The following is an 18,826-nucleotide window of genomic DNA, read 5'->3' on the forward strand; positions in this document are numbered from 1 at the left end:
GAGGAGCGTAGAGTCAACATATCGGAGCACTCACATACCTCATGGATTGCCACCGCGCTTTCCACGCTACACAACTTGCTGCTGAGTCGTGGTGCCGCCACTTAAACTTGTCCGACTTCAACAACAAATGTTGCACGAATGTAACCCCTCTATTCAAGGCACTTCGAGCAACCATCTTATTGTGCTCAGTCCGCGCCACCAACTGGCGGCGGACCAGGACGTCTGGTGACAGCAGCCGTGGCCGGGCCAATCCCGTCGTTTTATGCCGAAAGTGATCGAGCGAGTGAGTACGCTAGAGCGAGAACAAGTCGACTGCGCGCCGGAAGAGGAAGCGCCCCGCCACGTCAAGGGAACTCGCGCGCCGTCGCCCTCCGCGCCCCAGCTGCATCCGCCCGCGCCTCCTCTGCGAGTCGGTGCTTTGTGTGTCGCGAGACAACGACGGGAAGCCGCCGCGTCTGTCGCCACTCCACTCAAGCCGACTACCTACGTGGCTGAAACTCCCCCCTCCCTGACGCCGCGCTCCCCTCGCTCCGCCATGGAATCCAAGGTCTGGCAGCGCGCCGCCGCGGATCTGGACCCGCCGGGCGTGCCCAACTCCTTCCGCCACGCCAAGAACCAGCAGAACATCGCCAGCGTGCTGCTCCGTCGGGAGTTCGGCAACGCAAGGCGGCAGAAGACCGTGAGGGCCATAGGAGAAGACAGAGAGGAGAACTTCTGGGCCGAGAGCGAGAGCGCCTCCAAGGTGCGTACTCTATTATATCGGTTGCGTTGGAGGGGGGTATTTGATGATAGGGGGGAGATCTAACTACTGTGCGTGTGTGGGGTTTTGTGGGGAACAGCATCAAAGTCGGTACTTTGAACTTCCGCAAACGACCAAGTCGACGATCTCCATTGCTATTAGTCCGGACGGGTAGATTGGACGACGGAGGGTGCAGGTGAACGGTGTCTCCAGATTCTGAGTATTATTTTTGTTGGTTTGTTGTGTTTCGTTGTACGCAGCAAAACTTTCGCTTCGACACATGGAGATCACACTGTCAAGATTATATGCATCGAGACCGGCAAAGTGCTGCAGGTACATTAGATTGCACCCACCACTGCTGCGATGCTTACGGTATAGTTTAACTGATATTGTGATGATCCTCTGTGATATTACAGACACTGGTCGGCCACCCGCGAACTCCGTGGAGTGTCAAGTTCCACCCGACAGACCCGCGTTACGTGGCCTCTGGATGTCTAGGGTTTCAAGTTCGGTACGTTGAATAATGCGGTATCAAGCCACGGCTGCTCCCTACTCACAAGTAAATTTTACTGTTGTTTGCAGCTTTTGGGATATCGAGACAGGCCGCTGTCTGTACGTGTCAACGCTGCGCCACGCCATTATCTCGATTTCTTTCCACCCGTCGGGCGACATTTTGGCTATTGCCAGCGGAACCTGTGTCTACACATGGGACTACCAGGTAAGCATAACTGTGAATGTTGTTCTTGGGCTGCGGACGCTTACGCTATAGTTCATTCTGCAGCACACGTGTCCTCGCATCGCGATGTTCAGCTACCAAACTTTACGGTCTGTGACGTTCTTACCCGACCCATCCAAAATTATGGTTGGAGAAGCTAATGAGCGCTACGTGGTACGTAAAGACGCTAATGTATATTGCGTGCTCGGCATCATTGTTTGACCGTGTACACTTTGATTCAGCAGAGACCGCAAGGTCAAGCCCCGCCTTCTGATCTCACTGTCACGCTCACTATGTGGGACTTCGATCCGTCGTGGGCGCTGTCGCCGGAGCCGCTGCTGACAAAGAAGGCAATGAACAATAGTCGCGTCATTCTTTCCCACGCCCTCATCTACAACGACGGTGGATTCGACATTTCACGCTGCGGTCGCTACTTGGCGATATGCGCCGACTTCTCTCTTAGGCAAGCGGAGAAAGAAGTGGAGATGGAAGCAGAAAACGAAGCCACCACCGATTTGGAGACGATCCTGTCTTCAGTACCAACTACACAAGAGACAGTCGGGGGTACTACCAGTCCAAGTGACGATGTCAACGACGTGTCCGTATCAAACCCGCAGGCTACAGCATCGAATGAGAGCAGTTCCTCCTCTGGCGCTGCTGCGCGTACCACAAGAACCAACACCGCTGCGCCCCAGACACTACCGGCGACGATGCCGTTATCTCTTCCCATCCACCCGCCGCCACCTCGGCTTGGGCCTATCTCGGGAATGCCGGGAGCGCCTAATATGCTGGCAGCTCTGCAGTCAGCAGCTGCGGACCTTTCCCTTACGATGGACCAGTATATGAACCAGCAGATACGACGCGTGAGACCCCGGCTGCACCCCCCACATAGTATTCAGCGGTATACGACGACACTTGAAACTGCAAGAAATACTGCAGCCGCCCCGACTGCCGCGCCTCAACAGAGGTACTCACAGATTCGACCAAACATCGCGCTTAGTCGGACACGGTTCACTAGAAATCAGCGCAACCGTCGCGGCCGATTATCTTCTGAGAACCAGTCGACGTGGCTAGCTTTGATATCTCTGGATCCCGAGCAGCTTGGTCGTGTCATCCAGACTTGTCATCTTGCTGAGACTGCCGCAGGCGGCGTTACCTCCGTGAAAATCTCGCCAACATCAGCTTACGTCTTGCTTGGGTATGGCGTCCGAGATCGTATACAACGGTAAGTGGTGCAGTGCAGCGTTCTAAGCAGTGTTGTTGTTCGGGTGGCCTAATCAAACTTTTTTGTCTGTGATGCATCAGTGAGACCGAGTTCCCGGTCCATCGTGTAACGCGCATCTATCGATGGGAAGACATGGCGCTGCTTTCACATGTGGAAAGCGCGATGGATGATGTAAATATCGCGTTGTTTAGCCCGATTTGTGGTGGTGGCTTCTTGTATGGCACCAAGCAGGGCAAACTGCGAGTGTGTAGTACCTTCCGCGGCGATTTCCACGACGAAGAGAACTGTAACGTCCTCGGCGGCCCTCGGCGTTGCCACTATGATCAGAATGTGAACGGTGACGATGAAAACGATGACGACGACGGGGACCTAGGCGAGGAGGGAGACGAAGATGAGGAAGACGAGGAAGATGAGGAGGACGGAGTCGATGATGACGAAGAGGAAATGGACGCCGATGACGATGAGGAGGATGACCATGACGGCAACGAAGATGAGGACGCTGACATGGGCGAATAGTTCCCAGAGTGTTTGATAATTCTAATTAGTCACGCAAGATTGAAGTTTGAAGGAAACGCAAATGGACAGACGCTTCCATGTTGTGAATGTTGTGATAAAGTAACTCGCGTTAGTGTTCACCCTGCCAACCTCCAGTATACAGCATGGAACTAGGACTCATCGTCGGCAATGCGGGCTTTGTTTGTCCCGTGTCCAAATGTCTTGCCCAGGAACATCTCTTTGTCAAAGTCGCTTCCAACGAACTGCGCTTTGTCGACCTTCCGCGCACGGTTGATAAGATCGGCCGTCTCCTGTCGGTGAGCCTTCTGGCTGAGTTCGCTTTCCTCACCACCGCATCCCCAGACCTCGATGGTGTCAACTACAAACTGCTCGCTGGAGGACAAGCGACCTGGCTCGAAGGACAGGCACTTGGGCGTGGTGTAACTGTGTTCGTCCAGGTCTTCGCTGAGGAACAACCGGAATTTGTCGGTTGACCCTCCCATGCCAAGCCCGCGCGGTAGAGCAAAGCCCTTGGAGTTCAAATACATGTAGTTTTCGTTGGTCCCGCTCGCAGACACTCGATAGATGTTGATTTCAGGTGCCATCCGGAAGAGGAAGCACCCATTCCCACCGTAATAGCGACTTGACTCCTTCCACTCGGTATCGCAAAACATGCCAAACACAGCTAGCACAAAATTGGTCGGTCAGGCCCGGAGCAAACTAGTTCAACAATTAAGCAAAGTGTACCTCCTTGTGTGTCTCGGATGACCGTAAGCGTTGGGCCGGAGTAACCGAGAATGTGATAGCTCAGCCGGTTGAAACTCAATCCATCCTGGGCGCTCGTATACAGTCGACTCAGCGATGTCTGGATTGACGTCGTGACGGTGGATAAGGCCACGAAGTGGGATCTGCATGAAATGCGTAGTGTTAACAAGGAATTGCAACTGCGCAAGGGAGCTGCTTGATGTTCATACCTGGACAAGATGCCGCTTGGGTGAGACAACTTGGGCGCCTCAAATGACGGCTTGGTCAATGACTCGAAGCTCTTGCGCACCATCCACGACATGAAAATGGTATAGAGAAGAGGAAATTGCGATCCAATCCAACGGACAAAGTCGTCGCTAGACGCTTGAGTAGACCCAGCGGACGGGGGCATCGCGGCGCGGGCAAGAGCCTTCGCCACTCCAGCCATGCCATCCACATCTTCAACTTGCTCGCCTTCCGCCATCACCAAGCAGGCAAACAGCAGCTGACTGAGCTCTTGCCCCGTCATAGCATTGGCCGTTGCATCAGCGGCAAACAGTCGGAACAGTGACCGGCAGATTGACTGAGACGATGCACGGACGCACTGCGCAACTACAAAATTACATTGCACATCAAATGCCGGCATCAATGATGGTGCTAAACCCCAATTCTCTCCGTCCTACAGCTCTCTCACCTCCTTGCGCGAAGTTCACCATCTGCAACTTGGCTGCTTTCCCAGTGGGAGCTTCCCCGCCTTCGTTCTGCTGCAGACACAACTGGTAGAAGGCGGCACCCAGCCGACGACTCGCGGCGGTCAGCTCCTCCGGCGCTGCAGCAGGCACCGGCAGCTCCAGCCACGACTGCAACAGCAGCACACAGTCATTAAGAATACTACAGCGTGAAGTGCAATAATCTGTTGGTTTGCACCTGCAGATTGGCAGCCGCCGCGGCTGCCGACGGTGCCGACGCCACCGTCGCATTGAACTTTTCCTTCAGGCAGTCATACTCCTGCGCACCAGCGCACGGCTAGCATTAGACCCACCCCTGCGTCCTAATATCCAGCAGCCACCCGCCGCACCTCGTCGCTGAAGGGGCCCTTCCACTCGCCCGCGCGGGCTCCGGCGGCGGCGCTGCTCCCAGCATTCCCCATGCTGTTCTTCTTTCCTGAGACTGACGTACGCGTACCCTCAAATCTTATCCTCGTACAAGATTGCAGAGGTCCTCTCCTCTTCAGATCTTATCTGTCGTTCTATTTTTGAGAGTGTTCTAAAAATGCTATCTTTGGCGGCCGTGTGTCACGGCAGCAACGGCAAGTACGGAGTTGAGCCGCTCACTTCCGCATCCCTCGCTCCTTCCTTCGCCCCGGCCTTCCTCTTCTCTTCTCTTCGCTCGTTCGACCATGAGCCGGCTGCCGCTGGCTTGCGTGGCGCTGCTGCTGGCCTCCGCCGCCGCTGACGAGTGCTCCACCACGTGCGGCACGCCCTCGGGGCTCGAGTTCTGCTCGTACGTGTCGTTCACAGTCTGCGGCGGCGAGCCTTCGTACGAGGAGCTGGACGCCGCGGCGCTGCTGGCCTTCCAGTCCTGGAGCAACACGAACGCCAGCGAGTCGCCGCTGGCCGCGCTGCCGCAGTACGAGGACTTTAGCGACGACAAGCTGGCTGCGACCGTCAAGACGCTGGACCTCACCAACACCAGCAGCCCGTGCGGCGCCTTCCTGCGACGAATGGAGTGCGCCGCGCACTTCCCAGTGTGCGAAGTAGGGCGGGACTACTCGAAGGTGTGCCTCACTTCTTGCCAGTCTACTGTGCATTCGCAGTGTCCAGGCCTCACCGGCATGTGCACGACGTTCGACGAAGCGGAGGTGGAGATGAAGGGCAGCAAGTGCTTCAAGGTCAGCTACTCGGGCCCTGCAGTGGGCATGTGGGTGGCTGGGTTCCTCATCTCTCTTGTCTTCTCCGTGCTCAACTCGGTCGGAATCAACCTGCAGAAGCTCTCCATGACACGCAACGACACGGCCGAAGTCAAGAAGACCACGCTCAAGCAGCCGCTCTGGATGCTGGGCTTCGGCCTCGTGTGTCTTGGATCGCTGCTGGACTTTGTGGCCTTCGGCATGGCCCCGCAGACGCTTCTGGCGCCACTTGCTGCGTTGTCCCTGGTCTGGAACATGCTAATTGCTCCCATCTTCCACAAGGAGAAAGTCACGCGGGAGAACCTGCTAGCCACCGCCATTATCTTCATTGGCGTGACGTTGACTGTGATCTTCGCGGGGCACAACACGCCGACGTACGAACTTGAGGACCTCATCCGACTCTACCAGCAGCCAGCGATGTACGCCTACATCGTGCTGATCGTGTGCTTCTTGGGCGGGCTCTTCGCTTTCTGCCGCTACATTGAACGCACGCACAACTTCGAGGAGGGGCTGTTCCACATCATTTGCTACGGCGGAATCGCCGGGACGTTTGGGGGCCAGTCAGTGTTGCTTGCCAAGTCGACTGTGGAGCTGCTGAAGAGTGCAATCTGGGGCGACTCCGGCTTCTACATGTTCACGCAGCCCACGTCGTACGTCATTATCGCTGGTCTGGGGGCGTGCTTAGGTTTCCAGGTCCACTTCCTCAACGGTGGACTTGCCCGCTTCGATGCGCTTGTGGTCATCCCGGTCTATCAGAGCTTCTGGATCCTCATGAGCGTGCTGGGCGGCATCATGTACTTCGAGGAGTACGTGAGCATGACACGGATGCAGATGCTCATGTTCACTATTGGAAGCTGTGTCACCATTTTGGGCATCATCGTGTTGCTCAAGACAAGGCACTCGGGCGAGGCCTCACGCTATGTTGAACTGGTACGTTGCCATAATTACTTGTAGCTGCCATACTCTCTGTAAACTCACCGTTATTTTTTTCCTTTCTTGCTTCAGGCGCTCACACCAACGTCGGCGTGGAACGTTGACGACTCGGACGAGGAGGTGGAGCTGCACCTGCCGCAGAGCCCCAACACTGCCAAAGTTGCCCCAGGAGCGGTAGCACCGGTGTCTTCAAAGAAAATGTCGGACAACGACTCGGCAGTTGCAGCAGCAATTTACCGATCCAAACCTGCTTCACCCACCGGTGGCAGTCGAGTCAGCGCCAAAGCTAAGGACTTTGACGACGATGAAGAGGAAGAGGATTTTATTTAACTGGAGACGGTTATTTAACTCCAAATTTCATAGAGCTATCAATCCTTACTTTTGCAGGATGCATCGTCGTCGGAGCAGTCAGTATTCGCCACTAACAACCAGTTCCACCCGCGATGGCCAAGCACGAGGTGGACGGGAAAATGGTCATGAGGTTGGTCATGATAGCCCAGACGAAGCAGAAGGTGAAGACCACGACAGTGACGAAGCCGGCCAGTTTGCTCTTGCCTCCAGTGCGCTTGAGCTCTAACGTCTCCGCTTTCTGATGTGGCAACAGGAACACCCAGGCAATGGAGCAGATCTGGAAGGCGTACGCGATGAGGTAACAGTACGTCACTTGGTTGCGAACGTACGTGTCGTCCACCTGGAGGTACGCCTTGCCCGTGTCGAAGTGTGCGTCGATGTTCTAGTAGATGACCGTGGCAAAGGGCGAAGCAATGGTCTGGCAAGTGGTGATGAGACCGAAGACCGCGGCTTCATTACCACCTCCGACGATCTCGATCGTTGCGTACTGCGATACGATCTTGGAGATCGTGCTGGGAACCTCTTCGAGGAGGGGTGGGCCCAACCACATCCACTGGCTTCAGTAGACGTCCCAGATCGTGAAGAAGGTCGGGAAGCAGTCCACGAAAACCACCGACAGTTGAGTGATGACGATAATGGTGCGCCAGTTCCAGGTGAGACCGTAGCGCTTGATCACATAGAGCGACACTGCAGAGATGAGCGCCGCGAGGATACTGGAGATTGCGTCGTTGACAGGTTCCACCTTGGCCCAGAGGCTCTCAATGGGGCTCACAGCCGTCACGCTCATGAGCGAGAAGACGAAGTAGAAGAACCGGAAGGCGATGAGCTGGTACACCACGCGGTGTTGCAACAAGTCGAAGAGGAGGTGCATGTAGTCACGGAATGACCTCGCTGGTTCTTTAGTCTCAGCCACGAAGAACCAGGAGGACACCGTCGCGATAAGCGCAGCACCGGCACACACTGCGGAGATGGCATTCACACCCATGGAGCCCGAAAACGACCCACCGAAGTCTTCTCCGTTGAGGCCAAAGCCGACCATGGCAGACGACAGGATGGACATGACTTGCTTGAACACTTGCATCATGGTGAGTGCTGAGCCCCGAACTTCGGCCGGTTCACGCTGAGCGAACTCGATGACGACGCCGTCCGACGCAGCAATTGCCATGGTCATCCCAAGGTTGGCGAAGATCATGAGCAGGATGAACTTGGTACCGGCCTCTGGCGCGTCTTCGTTGATGAGCGCGATCTGATCACTGGTGAGGTTGGCCGCGGCAACGTAAGCGAGGTCGGGGTCACCGTAGTACGGGTCACCCGTGCGGAAGATGACCATGAGCACCAGGCAGATCGTCGCGAAGATCCAGCCAAACACCATGTACGGACGGCGGCGATAGCCCCAAACCGGGAAGCAATCGGAGAGGATGCGGATGCGGACAAGCACCTTGGCCGATGCGGTGGCCGTTCCAGACATCCGCAGGTGTTGTTAAGGAACGGGTACACCAACCCGTAGATGGTGCCGTTGATCACCCCCAGCGCTCCGTACTGGATCAAGATGCCAATGGTTTCGCGACTGTAGATGTTTGGGGGTCCACCCGGACGCAGAGCTCCGCCTTCGAGGGCATCGGGGGTCTTGAGCTCTTGGAAGGTGTTGGGCGAACTGACCGACAGCGGTGGCGCTTTCGGGTTGTCTTGGGTGGCGGCGGTGGTTGGAGTAGTCATGAAGAAGCAGACTTGATTGAAGGCAGGGAAATTGAGAAGTGAGAGTGGGGTCTGAAGCACTAGCCGCCGACGTCTAAAGCAGTGGAGAACACTCGTGGACGTCAAAGTTTGGTCCTTCTGTCGGCAAACGCCCTATAGTTGACCTGTCGATGTCATGGCAGCGATCAATCGCTGATCCCGATGGTGCACTGCTATTCACAAGTCTTGCGGTTTGTCAGGTGACTGAGCTGCCGTCCCACGGTGACCACGTGCCATTTACTAATGACATCGCGTCTACTAATGCGCGCACGACTGGAGTTCCAAGCGATGCCGTTCACATCGTCTCTATTGTGTCAACGATTCAACAATCAATTCGCACGGCAAGAGCAGACATGCCCTGATACGCAGCAGTCTGCAGGTCAGGCATCACTCGATGGCCAGCTAATGTCAACAATGCGATCACGTCCTGGGGGTGAATTAAGTATTAATCTCCATTCGTCCATTTACGGCATTGAATTCTTGGGAAATGGAAAATACAAAATCGGCGTTTCGTATCCTCCGATATGCGACTTTTCAAGCTCACAAGTCGATAGTCTCAACTGTCCCCACTGCTCCCAGCGAGCCATGGCGTCCAAGTACGCGAAGCCGATGCAGATCCCTGTCGACTTCCCTGACGTCTTGCGCAACTTCACGCGCGAGGTGCTCCGGCAGCAAGGCAAAGTCGAGACAAAGGAAGCGATCTACGCTTTCGGGTCGCAGTACTTCAAAGAGCTCGCCGCGAAGCAGGGTGGAGCCAACAAAGCGGCCGATGAGGCAGCGATGAGCGCGTTGACGCCAACGTACATAAAGATGGAAGAGGAAGCCGTGAAGGAGGTTTTGGTGGTTGCATTCAACGACGCACAGCAGCAGGACGGAGGCATGGTCGTCTACGAGCAGTTCAAACAGGTATTGCTGATAACTTCTTGCCCAAACGAGGCGAATATTTCTGAAGGGAGAATTGTATCGTGGCTCGATACAGATACTCGACGGAGTTGGCGAGCAGTTGCAGCTCTCTGCTACTGAGTTGAAGGCGCTGTACGCCGAAGCGGATGAAAACGAAGGAGGGGTCGTCAGCTGTGCAGGTACTGACTTCAGCGGTTTATCTTACTCGTCTAGAGCTAACGCGCTGCACCTGTAGACTTCTTGCCTCTAGGCATCCAGGCACTACTACAGCTCCGTGCCACTCATACGCAGCGCCTTGCTCGTATCGAATCGTTCAGAAAGCGTGAGGCCGAGGTTTTCTTCCATGGAATGATGCAGGACGAGATGGAGAGTATTTTGCGCGAAACCTTTCAGCGTGCCGATAAAGATGAGGTCGGTGCTCTTACTCGGTTGGCATTCATGGACGCGATCCGAGATGCCGATCTAGGGCTGACGCGGCGTGAAGTGAACATCCTCATGTCTGAAGCTCCCGTCGCGGAGGATGACCCGAATATCGTCGTTTATCCCGATTTTGTCCCAATCTGCTTCCCCGTGCTGAAAGACGCCTACGTCCAAGGTATCTTGGAGGCACACAGCAATCCGGACTGGATCGCACAGTATCTCATGGAAGTATTTGCGAGTGGAGACAGCGAAAACACTGGGCTGCTTACGGTCGCAGAGATCGCTCGCCTCTTTCGTGCCGCTGACGTCGGTCTCACGCGGCTGCAGATCATCGCCGTTATGGCTGAAGCTCAGGAAGATAACACGGGCTTCGTCAACTACGAGAGGTTCGCAGCCCAGATATCGGGAATGGTGCTGGCGCTGACCAATGTCGACAGTCAACAAAACTATGCTTCCTACCTGCAGCGGTATCGCAAAACGAGCGAGTACTACACCGTCTTGGAGCTGAATCAGCACACGTTCGAGCAAGCACTCTCACGCGCGTTAGAAGCCGTCGATGAAAGCCACCGGGGGGTCCTCGTGCGGGATGAAGTCGTGGGGGCCATCCGAAGTGCCTTCCCGGAGATAACCGATCGTCAGTTGCGATCGTTGATGGCACTTTCAGATCCGGACGAGATGGGCGAGCTGGATTACAACCTCATCACACTCTCCGCCTTCCAAGCGCTGCAAAAGCTGCAGGAGTATGACGTGATGGTTGCTGAATCTTAAGTGCTTGTCAGAAGCGCACAGGTCATTATTTCACAATACATAGTTCTATCAAGACCCCGTACTTTAGTTGGAGTCAATACTAACTGACGCTGATGATACCATCAGAATGTCGCGCATTTTGTGCTGGAAGCGCTGGGCGTACAGCTTAGGTGGGGCTGCTGAGATGCCCAAGCCGTCATGACGGAGCACCAGCGTCTTCCACAAGCGCTCCAATCTCTTGCGCCATGTCCACGTTTGGAGCATGTCAACTACACCAAGCGTGTAGTAGTCCGGTCCAACAACAACACACGCCTGGTAGCCACGCTTGTCAACAGTCCTGGTTCCGATCCACTGTGAGTCATCGAACGTATGGGAGCTCATATCAGCCGGACCATACGACACCGAGTTGTAGCGGCGCATTGATCGCCCTAACAGTGGCGTGTCATCTTGGATCGTTACAGTGCTGTCGTCGAGCTGGTTCACCACTGAGTAGCGGCAATTTCTGTTGAACTTTCGTCGATTCCCAGACTCCACCTCGTCCAAATCTTCGTCACTGGAGCCTTCCGTAGGTTCCGCACCATCCGTAGCAATCGACAAGAAGGTGTCGCTGTCGGGATGACACACTGGGTAATTCACCTTGCGCTTCGTCGGCGACTGCAGTCTGGCATCCGTAGCCGTGTGCTCTACAACGTATTTCGTGTTGTGCACACTCAGCATCAAGCTGTAATCCATAATGCCTTGTTCTCGCAAGAAGTTGCTATCACTGTCGAGTTGCCGGACAAGCGCTTGAGCTGTAATTACACAATTTGTCAGTTTTAAGCCAGATTTGTTGCAGCAGGAGCGCAGTTGTGCTTACCGATGTCCGATGGAACACGTAGCTTGCGGTGAAAGTCGTTGTCTTTCAGCACAATGTGGGGCAAATGATTGCCGCGAAGGCTGTACTCGCAGCTCTCGTTTGTACCGTACTGAAAAGCGTTGCTGCAGTACGTGCAGATCACGGTCTTTCCTGGAGGAATCGCCTGTAAGAACCAAATACAAGCGCAATAAGCACACAGTTAGCCATCTCTAGGATAGCATGTCCAACTCAACACCAAATGACACGTACCGGCGCGTTGCGGTCAACCCACGATCCCTTGATGTCGAAAAACTGATGCATGCTCGTCCGGCCCATGACATTCCCCATGACCACGAAGCTAAAGACTTGGCCATACATCTCGATGGAGTGGCAACCGTAGAACCGCGTCAAGTGCGATTCTGGATTCAGCTTCATGTGGCGAATGTACGCTGGGAGCATATCCAGCAGCACATTGCGTTCGCTGGTTGTCACTGACTTCACCAAAAATGAGTAGTCGGCCGTGTAAAACATGAAGGCGCCGCTGGATCCCCCAGACTCGAGTCTTTCGTGGCATGTGGCTAGGAACGCTTTCCTGTAGAGGGTCTCGTTGATGCCGAAGCCCTGTCGGATATCGCGGAACGACGAAGGGCTGTAGTCGTCGAAGCACACGGTCATGCCAAGCTCATGCAGGCGCAGGTGCACCACGCGTCGGCCGTCCGTGACCATCGGAGTGTTCGACGACGCTGCTACGATGCCTCTTGTCGTGAAGTGGAGCACTTCTTTGCGTAGCGCGACGTTGAGCTGCGGCTGGAGATCGATGTCGACGTCGCTGTAGCGGTCGCTGTCGAAAGTCTCGCGCGCGCGGCAGTCCACATGCGGGTAGCCGTTGATGGCCACCCAAATCACTAAATCGATCAGCCCTTTCGCCGTCTGGAGGAAGGACGATGCATCGCGTACTAAGTGAAGCGCGCGCGGGTGGTCGCCGAGAAACAGCACGTCTGCGAGCCAGAACGAGATGAGGATGATCTGGTAGATGATGTAGGCCACCGTGAAGATCCTGGCGCTGCGAATGACGTCCTTCTTGGCCTCCAGCGCCTCCTTCATGCCTCGGAACGGGTGCGTCTGCGTCTCCAAGACTGCGAACACCACCGCGCACAGCACCGCAAGGATGACCACGATGTAGTGCATGACGAGCTCGTCGGCCACCGTCTCGTCCACGAAGCAGGCCGCGTGGACCTTGGGGTCGAACTCGACGCTCGAGACCCAGAGCAGCGCGGCGAAGAGTGCGCCTACACCCCACGAGAAGGTGTGATACCACTGCAGGTTCAGCTTGAGGTTCGTGAAGGGGTTCGTGGAGCACTGGTAAAGGTTAAATGACATGCAGAGGAACCAGCACTCGGACGAGAAGAGGCAGAACTGCGTGAACGTCGCCAGCGCGCGGCAGCCCAGCGCGTTCGTGTAGACATCCCAGCTGTACTGGAAGCGCAGCGCGTAGAGCAAGTCGACCACGGCCTTCCAGTAGATGAGCGGGTTCGGGTGGCGCCTCCACTTGCGCTTGAGCAGGAAGGACAGCACGATGACGGAGCAGCTGATGACCGAGATGAAGGCGCCCGTTTGGGTCGGCAGCGAGTCGGGCCGCGCATCGGCCAGCACGTAGTTCCGGTTGGGCTTCATGCACGGGCTGCGGGCTGGACCGCGGCGACGACGGGGCGGAGCTGTCTGAGAGCAGGTGAGCCTGTTCCGAGTTGTTGGCGGCGGCGTGTGAATGAGCAACTGTACGACGCTGTTGCTCTGCTTCGGGCTGTTTGTGGTGTCCTCAGGAGACCGTGTCGAGAGATGGGCCGGGGACCCGCCTCTCTACTGTATTAGAAAGGCCGGTTCACACTGTTTCACACGGTTTCACATCCGGCGGTGAGCTTGTTGGTGGCAGTGCGCCTCGATGATGGCTCAGCGACTCGCTTGCTTTGCTGTGCTGGTTGGTAGTGAGAGCGCAGGCTACGACACGCGGGAGGGAACGCCCTGCCATCGCGAACGCGACGAGCACTGGGCTTGATCCAGGGTTGTCGCCATCTTGTTAAGGCGAGCTGCTCGCGCGCTGGGCTATGCAATTCGTACCTGGCCATTGCGAGCTCGAGTGCGGCTCAGCAAGCTGAGTCGGACGAGACTCGCGCCTGGATGCACCATCGGCCATAGAGAGAGGAAAGGATACCGCAGCGCCATGCGATCCGCGCTTCACGCCCAAGCAGTCTGTTGTGCTGGTCAATCTTGAAGTTGGCACGCTCTCAGATGGCGACTCGACACCGTTTGTGTCGTTAAACGAGCGTGCGTCTGCAGGCGGGGCGGGCGCAAACACGGCTTGAAGCAGCGGCTTGGCGGCGATCCTGAGAGAAAATCACTCCTTGTTGAAGCGCACCCGGCCCGAATACATTCTGAACCTTGATGAAAGCATTCCGTGAGCATTCAAGTCGAGATATTGTTTGTGCATTTCACCTGAAAGGTGTTTATCTTTGTTGCTGATGCAAAATCTAAGTTCGCAGTGGTGTATACAAGGTCTGCGGTGGGGCAAACTACAGCGACAGGAACCAGTCGCGGGTCTCGCCGATTCCGTCCGAGAAGTCGTACGACGCTGTGAAGCCCAGCTTGTTCGTCGCCTTCACGGGCGAGCACACCGACTCCTTCACGTCACCGGAACGGAACGGCACGTTCACGATCGCAGCCGACGATCCGAACTTCTCGACGATACGCTGGGCTACAGATTTGATGGTGGATTTGACGCCCGTGCACACGTTGAACACGTCAAACTCGTCGTCGCCCAACAGCATCGCCGTGCGGATAGCGCGCGCGACGTCCTTGACGTACACAAAGTCACGGTACTGGTCGCCGTCGCCGGTCACTTTCAGCGTGCCGTTGATCTTGGCCTGCTCCATGAACCACGAGACGACGCCGCTGTAGGACGAGTGGGGGTCCTGGCGGGGGCCGTACACGTTGAAGAAGCGCAGTGCCGTCGACGGGAGCCCGTAGTCCTCGTTGAACTGCTTCATCAACTTCTCCATCTGGAACTTGGTGGTGGCGTACGCGCAGATTCCTCCGGTGGCCGTTTCTTCACTGAGGGGCAAGTTCTCCGGCAAGGGGGTACCGTAAGTGGCAGCGGAAGATGCCGCCACGACGCGCTTGACGCCGTTCTTGGCGGCCCAGTCGAGCACCTTGCGCGACCCTTCAACGTTGATACGCTCGTACTTCTCTGGAAGACGCGTGCTCTCCTCCACGGAGATGGCAGCGGCAAGGTGCACCACGTAGTCAATCTGCGCCAACATATCACTACTCATTAGAGATCCAAAACATGTTAAACGAGGGGAGTGGGAGACCCCGCCTTGCCGCCCCACGCAAAGATACGACCACCACCAAACGCACCTTGTGGATGATGAAGGAGAAGTCGTCCACCACCGTGATGTCCTTGACCAGGACGGCGGCCGCGCCACGGTTAAAGTTCTTGCCGTTGCTCATGTCGTCGTACACCACCACCTGCAGCAGCCAGAGCCATAGCCACAGTCAACAGCGTTAGTTAGTCTCGTGTCTGAGTTAGATCCAATTTAAATCAGTGCCGACCTCGAAGTTGTTGGCCAGCAGATCCTCCACCACGTGGCTGCCGATGAAGCCCAGGCCGCCGGTCACCAGCACCGTCGGCTTCGGGGCCGCGAAGCGGCGGAAGACCGGCGTCATGGCGCTCCGCCCGCCGCTGGTCTGGTAGTAGCCCCCTCCGAAGAGCGCTCCCACCGCGAAGATGGCCAGCGCGCCCACGTACACGTAGAACTTGGGCAGCAGCAGCCAGCTCGTCTCGGGGCGGCCGTTGCGGCCGTGGCGTGTGGGCAGCATCGTGAGTCTCTGGGCGGGGGTCGATGCTCGCTTGCTCGCGGAAGTCGCGCACTGCCTGCCTGCTCACTTCGCGCACCCAGCTTCGACTGGCTGGTGGCAAGATGTGTGCGGGCGGTGGCGCAAGCTGCTGAAGGGACGCGCACACCAAATCCACACAAAAGACCCCTGTCCGGGACAAATTGCCCCAATGCCCCGATGGCCTCGGGCCGGTGAATGAGCCGAACTTCATGAGCATGTATTGCCGCGCTGCTCATAGCAAAACCATCAACATAATATAAGGCTCGCGTCGGCTAACTTCAGGAACGTCGTCATGTGGTTCGTCACTTTGACGGCTGAAGCAGATTCGCGCCTGGCACAGATGCTTGCCTTAGTTAAACACCGCTGGCGCTCGCACACCCATCAGACCCACCACAATATCACCGCCATTCAAGTCCTCCGTGTTGTTTCTGTTTTTTATTATTTTTATCATTTTGTCAACAAAAAGCCACTTGCCTGCTGCACACGTGCTGTTGCTTTCCCAGCACCACCCGCAGCAGAAAGCAGAAAAGTCCGCCTGGTATAGTTTTGGAGGCGTAGACTCTCTACGTACAGTACAGCCAATAGCTCACTCGCTTGCTTGCGTGCTCACTTGTTGGCAATGTCATGGTGGGCACGGCTCTTCTTACAGAGTCAAGAACCAGTCGCGCGTCTCGCCGATGCCCGTGGGGAAGTCGTACGAGGCCGTGAAGCCAAGCTTGGTGGCAGCCTTCACAGGCGAGCACACCGACTCCTTCACGTCGCCCTGGCGGTACGCAATGTGCGTGATGTCGGCCGACGAGCCGAACTTGGCCTTGACGGCAACGGCAACGTCGTTGATCGTCGTCTTGACACCGGTGCACACGTTGAACACGTCGAAGTCGTCGTCCTTCAGAAGCATGGCCGTGCGGATGGCACGCGCGACGTCCTTGACGTACACAAAGTCACGGTACTGCTCGCCGTCGCCGGTCACCTTCAGCGTGCCGTTGATCTTGGCCTGCTCCATGAACCACGAGACGACGCCGCTGTAGGACGAGTGGGGGTCCTGGCGGGGGCCGTACACGTTGAAGAAGCGCAGAGCCGTCGACTTGAGGCCGAACTGCTCGTGGAACTGAGCCATGAGGTGCTCCATGTCGAACTTGGTGGTGGCGTACGCGCAGATTCCGCCAGTCGCGGACTCCTCGCGCAGCGGCAGGTCCTCCACCTTGGGGATGCCGTAAGTGGCGCCCGACGAGGCGGCGACAACGCGCTTGACGCCGTTCTTGACGGCCCAGTCGAGCACCTTACGGGAGCCCTCAACGTTGATCCGCTCGTACTTCTCGGGGAGGCGCGTGCTTTCCTCCACGGAGATGGCAGCGGCGAGGTGCACCACGTAGTCGATCTGCAACGTTGACAAGCAAAACGTGAAAATGGACGGGCCAGGTGAATGTTCCGAAACACATGAAGGGATAAAGACAGGGGCGAAAATGGAGACGAACGCGCGCGCACCTTGTGGACGATGTAGGAGAAGTCATTGACGACCGTGATGTCCTTGACCAGCACGGCCGAGACGTCCTTGTTGAAGTTCTTGCCGTTGCTCATGTCGTCGTACACAACAACCTGCACACGAAGAGACTTTGGTCAGAACAGTGCAGGGGCAAAAAGACGAGGAAGATCACAGACAGCACCCACGTTAAAGTTGTTGGCGATGAGGTCCTCCACGACGTGGCTGCCGATGAAGCCCAGGCCGCCCGTGACCAGCACGGTGGGGTGGCCGTTCGAGGGCTGCGCCACGGTGGTGGCGCCCAGGCTCTCGGCGAAGTTGAGCGACGTGCGGTAGTAATAGCCGCCGCCCGAGAGCATGCCGACGAGGAACACGAGCACGGCGCCCAGGTACAGGTGCGTCTTGGAGATGAGCATCCACGAGCTCTTGAGCTCGATCTCGTGCTCCGGGTGGCCCTTGTGGTTGGGGAACGTCTTCTCGGCCTTCTCGTTCGGCGCCATGGCTGCGGTGTCCTGCTGCGCTCCGAGGCTCGCTTGTGCTGCTTGGGGGTGAATTGCAAAGTGGGTCGACTGGCAGGACTCGCAACGTCAGCGCTGTCGAGTCGACTGCCAGCATGGGCCGACGTACGCCGCCAAGGTCCACTGTCTTTGGTGGATCAACTTGGCCGAAAAGAAAAGTAGTCATGGGTCTTTTCAACGAAAATATGGAACCTCAGTGTGGTTTCAGGGATCCACCCACACAAGATACGGTGTGTTTTATTGCACACCCACGAATTCGGATTAAATACGAATCCACTGAATCTTGATCTGAGTAAGGCGACTTAGTAACACCCGTTTCCACCCAGTTTTGGGTGAAACCTGCGGCGTCGCTTCAACCCCACCCCTACACAACCGTAGATGATCCATACAAAGTCCAGGTCTATAAGCTTTGGCGAGTCCCACCAAAGCTCACTTCAACCACCACCAAGACCCTGCCCCCTTGATACTTGGCCGCAGTCTCCGCCGCTTTGAGCACGAAGAAACCGCGAGCTTCTGCTTCGCATGCGGCGCTGGCGTCGACACACCACCCGGTGCTTGCCGCGCTTGCTGACGGTCAAGCGGTCCCGACGCCAGCGCAAGCGCAAAATGTGCCGGAATTTTGGACGGCGAGCTATGGCCTGCATACTCTCCGCGAGTCAACGCTGGTTTGGAGGCAAAAGTTTGAGCCGGAGCGCGCAGTTGCTCTGCTGAATGCAACGGCTTGCGCTGCAGGAAGCCTTCCCAGGCATAATCGCCTGGTGTTCGAGAAAGCTGAAGTTTTGGCTCCGAGTACGTGGCCGGCTTGGTTGGCGCTCGTCGCCTTTGCGCGTGCGCGGTCGAGCTCTACTTCCGTTTTTTCTCGGTGAAAGTGGCCGGGCTCGCGCAGCGGCGCGCGCGACTGTGGGGTGAGACGCTGGTCGACGACTGCGTACTACAGCGGGATCCCTTACGCGCAGATACCGGCAAGAGCAGCACCTGATGCTTTGAGCTGTGCCCTTGTCCATGACTTCCAGGTGCGCAGCGCTTTGTTTCACTGCAGGTTGCGGCTCCAACTTGCAACTTCATGGCAAGTATCGGAGAGACCGCGCCACGGGAGAAGCTTGAGTGAACGTAGCATGTCTGCGTGCCGACCTGGACGCAGAAGTTGTATCAAAGCGAGTGCTCACGAAGGAAAGCGAGTTTTTGGG

General features: G+C 56.6%; 8 protein-coding genes across 8 annotated transcripts; 3 read left to right on the forward strand and 5 right to left on the reverse strand.

Moving 5' to 3' along the window:
* Nucleotides 1-535: 535 nt before the first annotated feature.
* PHYSODRAFT_556290 (hypothetical protein) lies at nt 536-3,013 on the forward strand (the record flags this gene model as incomplete). Its single annotated transcript, XM_009520626.1, has 9 exons — nt 536-742; nt 840-910; nt 1,000-1,072; nt 1,156-1,250; nt 1,322-1,457; nt 1,521-1,628; nt 1,700-2,679; nt 2,760-2,864; nt 2,908-3,013. The coding sequence occupies 9 exons, from the start codon at nt 536-538 to the stop codon at nt 3,011-3,013; spliced, it is 1,881 nt and encodes a 626-aa protein (XP_009518921.1).
* A 240-nt stretch (nt 3,014-3,253) lies between these two features.
* PHYSODRAFT_556294 (hypothetical protein) lies at nt 3,254-5,068 on the reverse strand (the record flags this gene model as incomplete). Its single annotated transcript, XM_009520627.1, has 6 exons — nt 3,254-3,859; nt 3,922-4,082; nt 4,149-4,530; nt 4,613-4,778; nt 4,846-4,926; nt 4,997-5,068. The coding sequence occupies 6 exons, from the start codon at nt 5,066-5,068 to the stop codon at nt 3,345-3,347; spliced, it is 1,377 nt and encodes a 458-aa protein (XP_009518922.1). The 3' UTR covers nt 3,254-3,344.
* A 249-nt stretch (nt 5,069-5,317) lies between these two features.
* On the forward strand, nt 5,318-7,090 carry PHYSODRAFT_487294 (hypothetical protein; the record flags this gene model as incomplete). Its single annotated transcript, XM_009520628.1, has 2 exons — nt 5,318-6,757; nt 6,833-7,090. The coding sequence occupies 2 exons, from the start codon at nt 5,318-5,320 to the stop codon at nt 7,088-7,090; spliced, it is 1,698 nt and encodes a 565-aa protein (XP_009518923.1).
* Nucleotides 7,091-7,181: 91 nt separating this feature from the next.
* Nucleotides 7,182-8,827, reverse strand: PHYSODRAFT_324827 (hypothetical protein; the record flags this gene model as incomplete). The annotated part of the gene is made up of 4 exons (XM_009520629.1): nt 7,182-7,493; nt 7,557-7,610; nt 7,680-8,549; nt 8,609-8,827. 4 exons carry the CDS (start codon nt 8,825-8,827, stop codon nt 7,182-7,184), a joined length of 1,455 nt encoding a protein of 484 aa, XP_009518924.1.
* A 603-nt stretch (nt 8,828-9,430) lies between these two features.
* PHYSODRAFT_310894 (hypothetical protein) lies at nt 9,431-10,936 on the forward strand (the record flags this gene model as incomplete). Its single annotated transcript, XM_009520630.1, has 3 exons — nt 9,431-9,751; nt 9,825-9,927; nt 9,984-10,936. The coding sequence occupies 3 exons, from the start codon at nt 9,431-9,433 to the stop codon at nt 10,934-10,936; spliced, it is 1,377 nt and encodes a 458-aa protein (XP_009518925.1).
* A 63-nt stretch (nt 10,937-10,999) lies between these two features.
* PHYSODRAFT_284770 (phosphatidylinositol-4-phosphate 5 kinase-like protein) lies at nt 11,000-13,424 on the reverse strand (the record flags this gene model as incomplete). The annotated part of the gene is made up of 3 exons (XM_009520631.1): nt 11,000-11,706; nt 11,772-11,934; nt 12,021-13,424. 3 exons carry the CDS (start codon nt 13,422-13,424, stop codon nt 11,000-11,002), a joined length of 2,274 nt encoding a protein of 757 aa, XP_009518926.1.
* An 893-nt stretch (nt 13,425-14,317) lies between these two features.
* Nucleotides 14,318-15,623, reverse strand: PHYSODRAFT_482943 (hypothetical protein; the record flags this gene model as incomplete). The annotated part of the gene is made up of 3 exons (XM_009520632.1): nt 14,318-15,052; nt 15,162-15,272; nt 15,357-15,623. 3 exons carry the CDS (start codon nt 15,621-15,623, stop codon nt 14,318-14,320), a joined length of 1,113 nt encoding a protein of 370 aa, XP_009518927.1.
* A 661-nt stretch (nt 15,624-16,284) lies between these two features.
* Nucleotides 16,285-17,621, reverse strand: PHYSODRAFT_349715 (putative dehydratase; the record flags this gene model as incomplete). The annotated part of the gene is made up of 3 exons (XM_009520633.1): nt 16,285-17,019; nt 17,127-17,237; nt 17,310-17,621. 3 exons carry the CDS (start codon nt 17,619-17,621, stop codon nt 16,285-16,287), a joined length of 1,158 nt encoding a protein of 385 aa, XP_009518928.1.
* Between the last annotated feature and the right edge of the window lie 1,205 nt (nt 17,622-18,826).

This window comes from Phytophthora sojae (genome assembly GCF_000149755.1).
Source record: "Phytophthora sojae unplaced genomic scaffold PHYSOscaffold_2, whole genome shotgun sequence".
Lineage (NCBI taxonomy): Eukaryota > Oomycota > Peronosporomycetes > Peronosporales > Peronosporaceae > Phytophthora > Phytophthora sojae.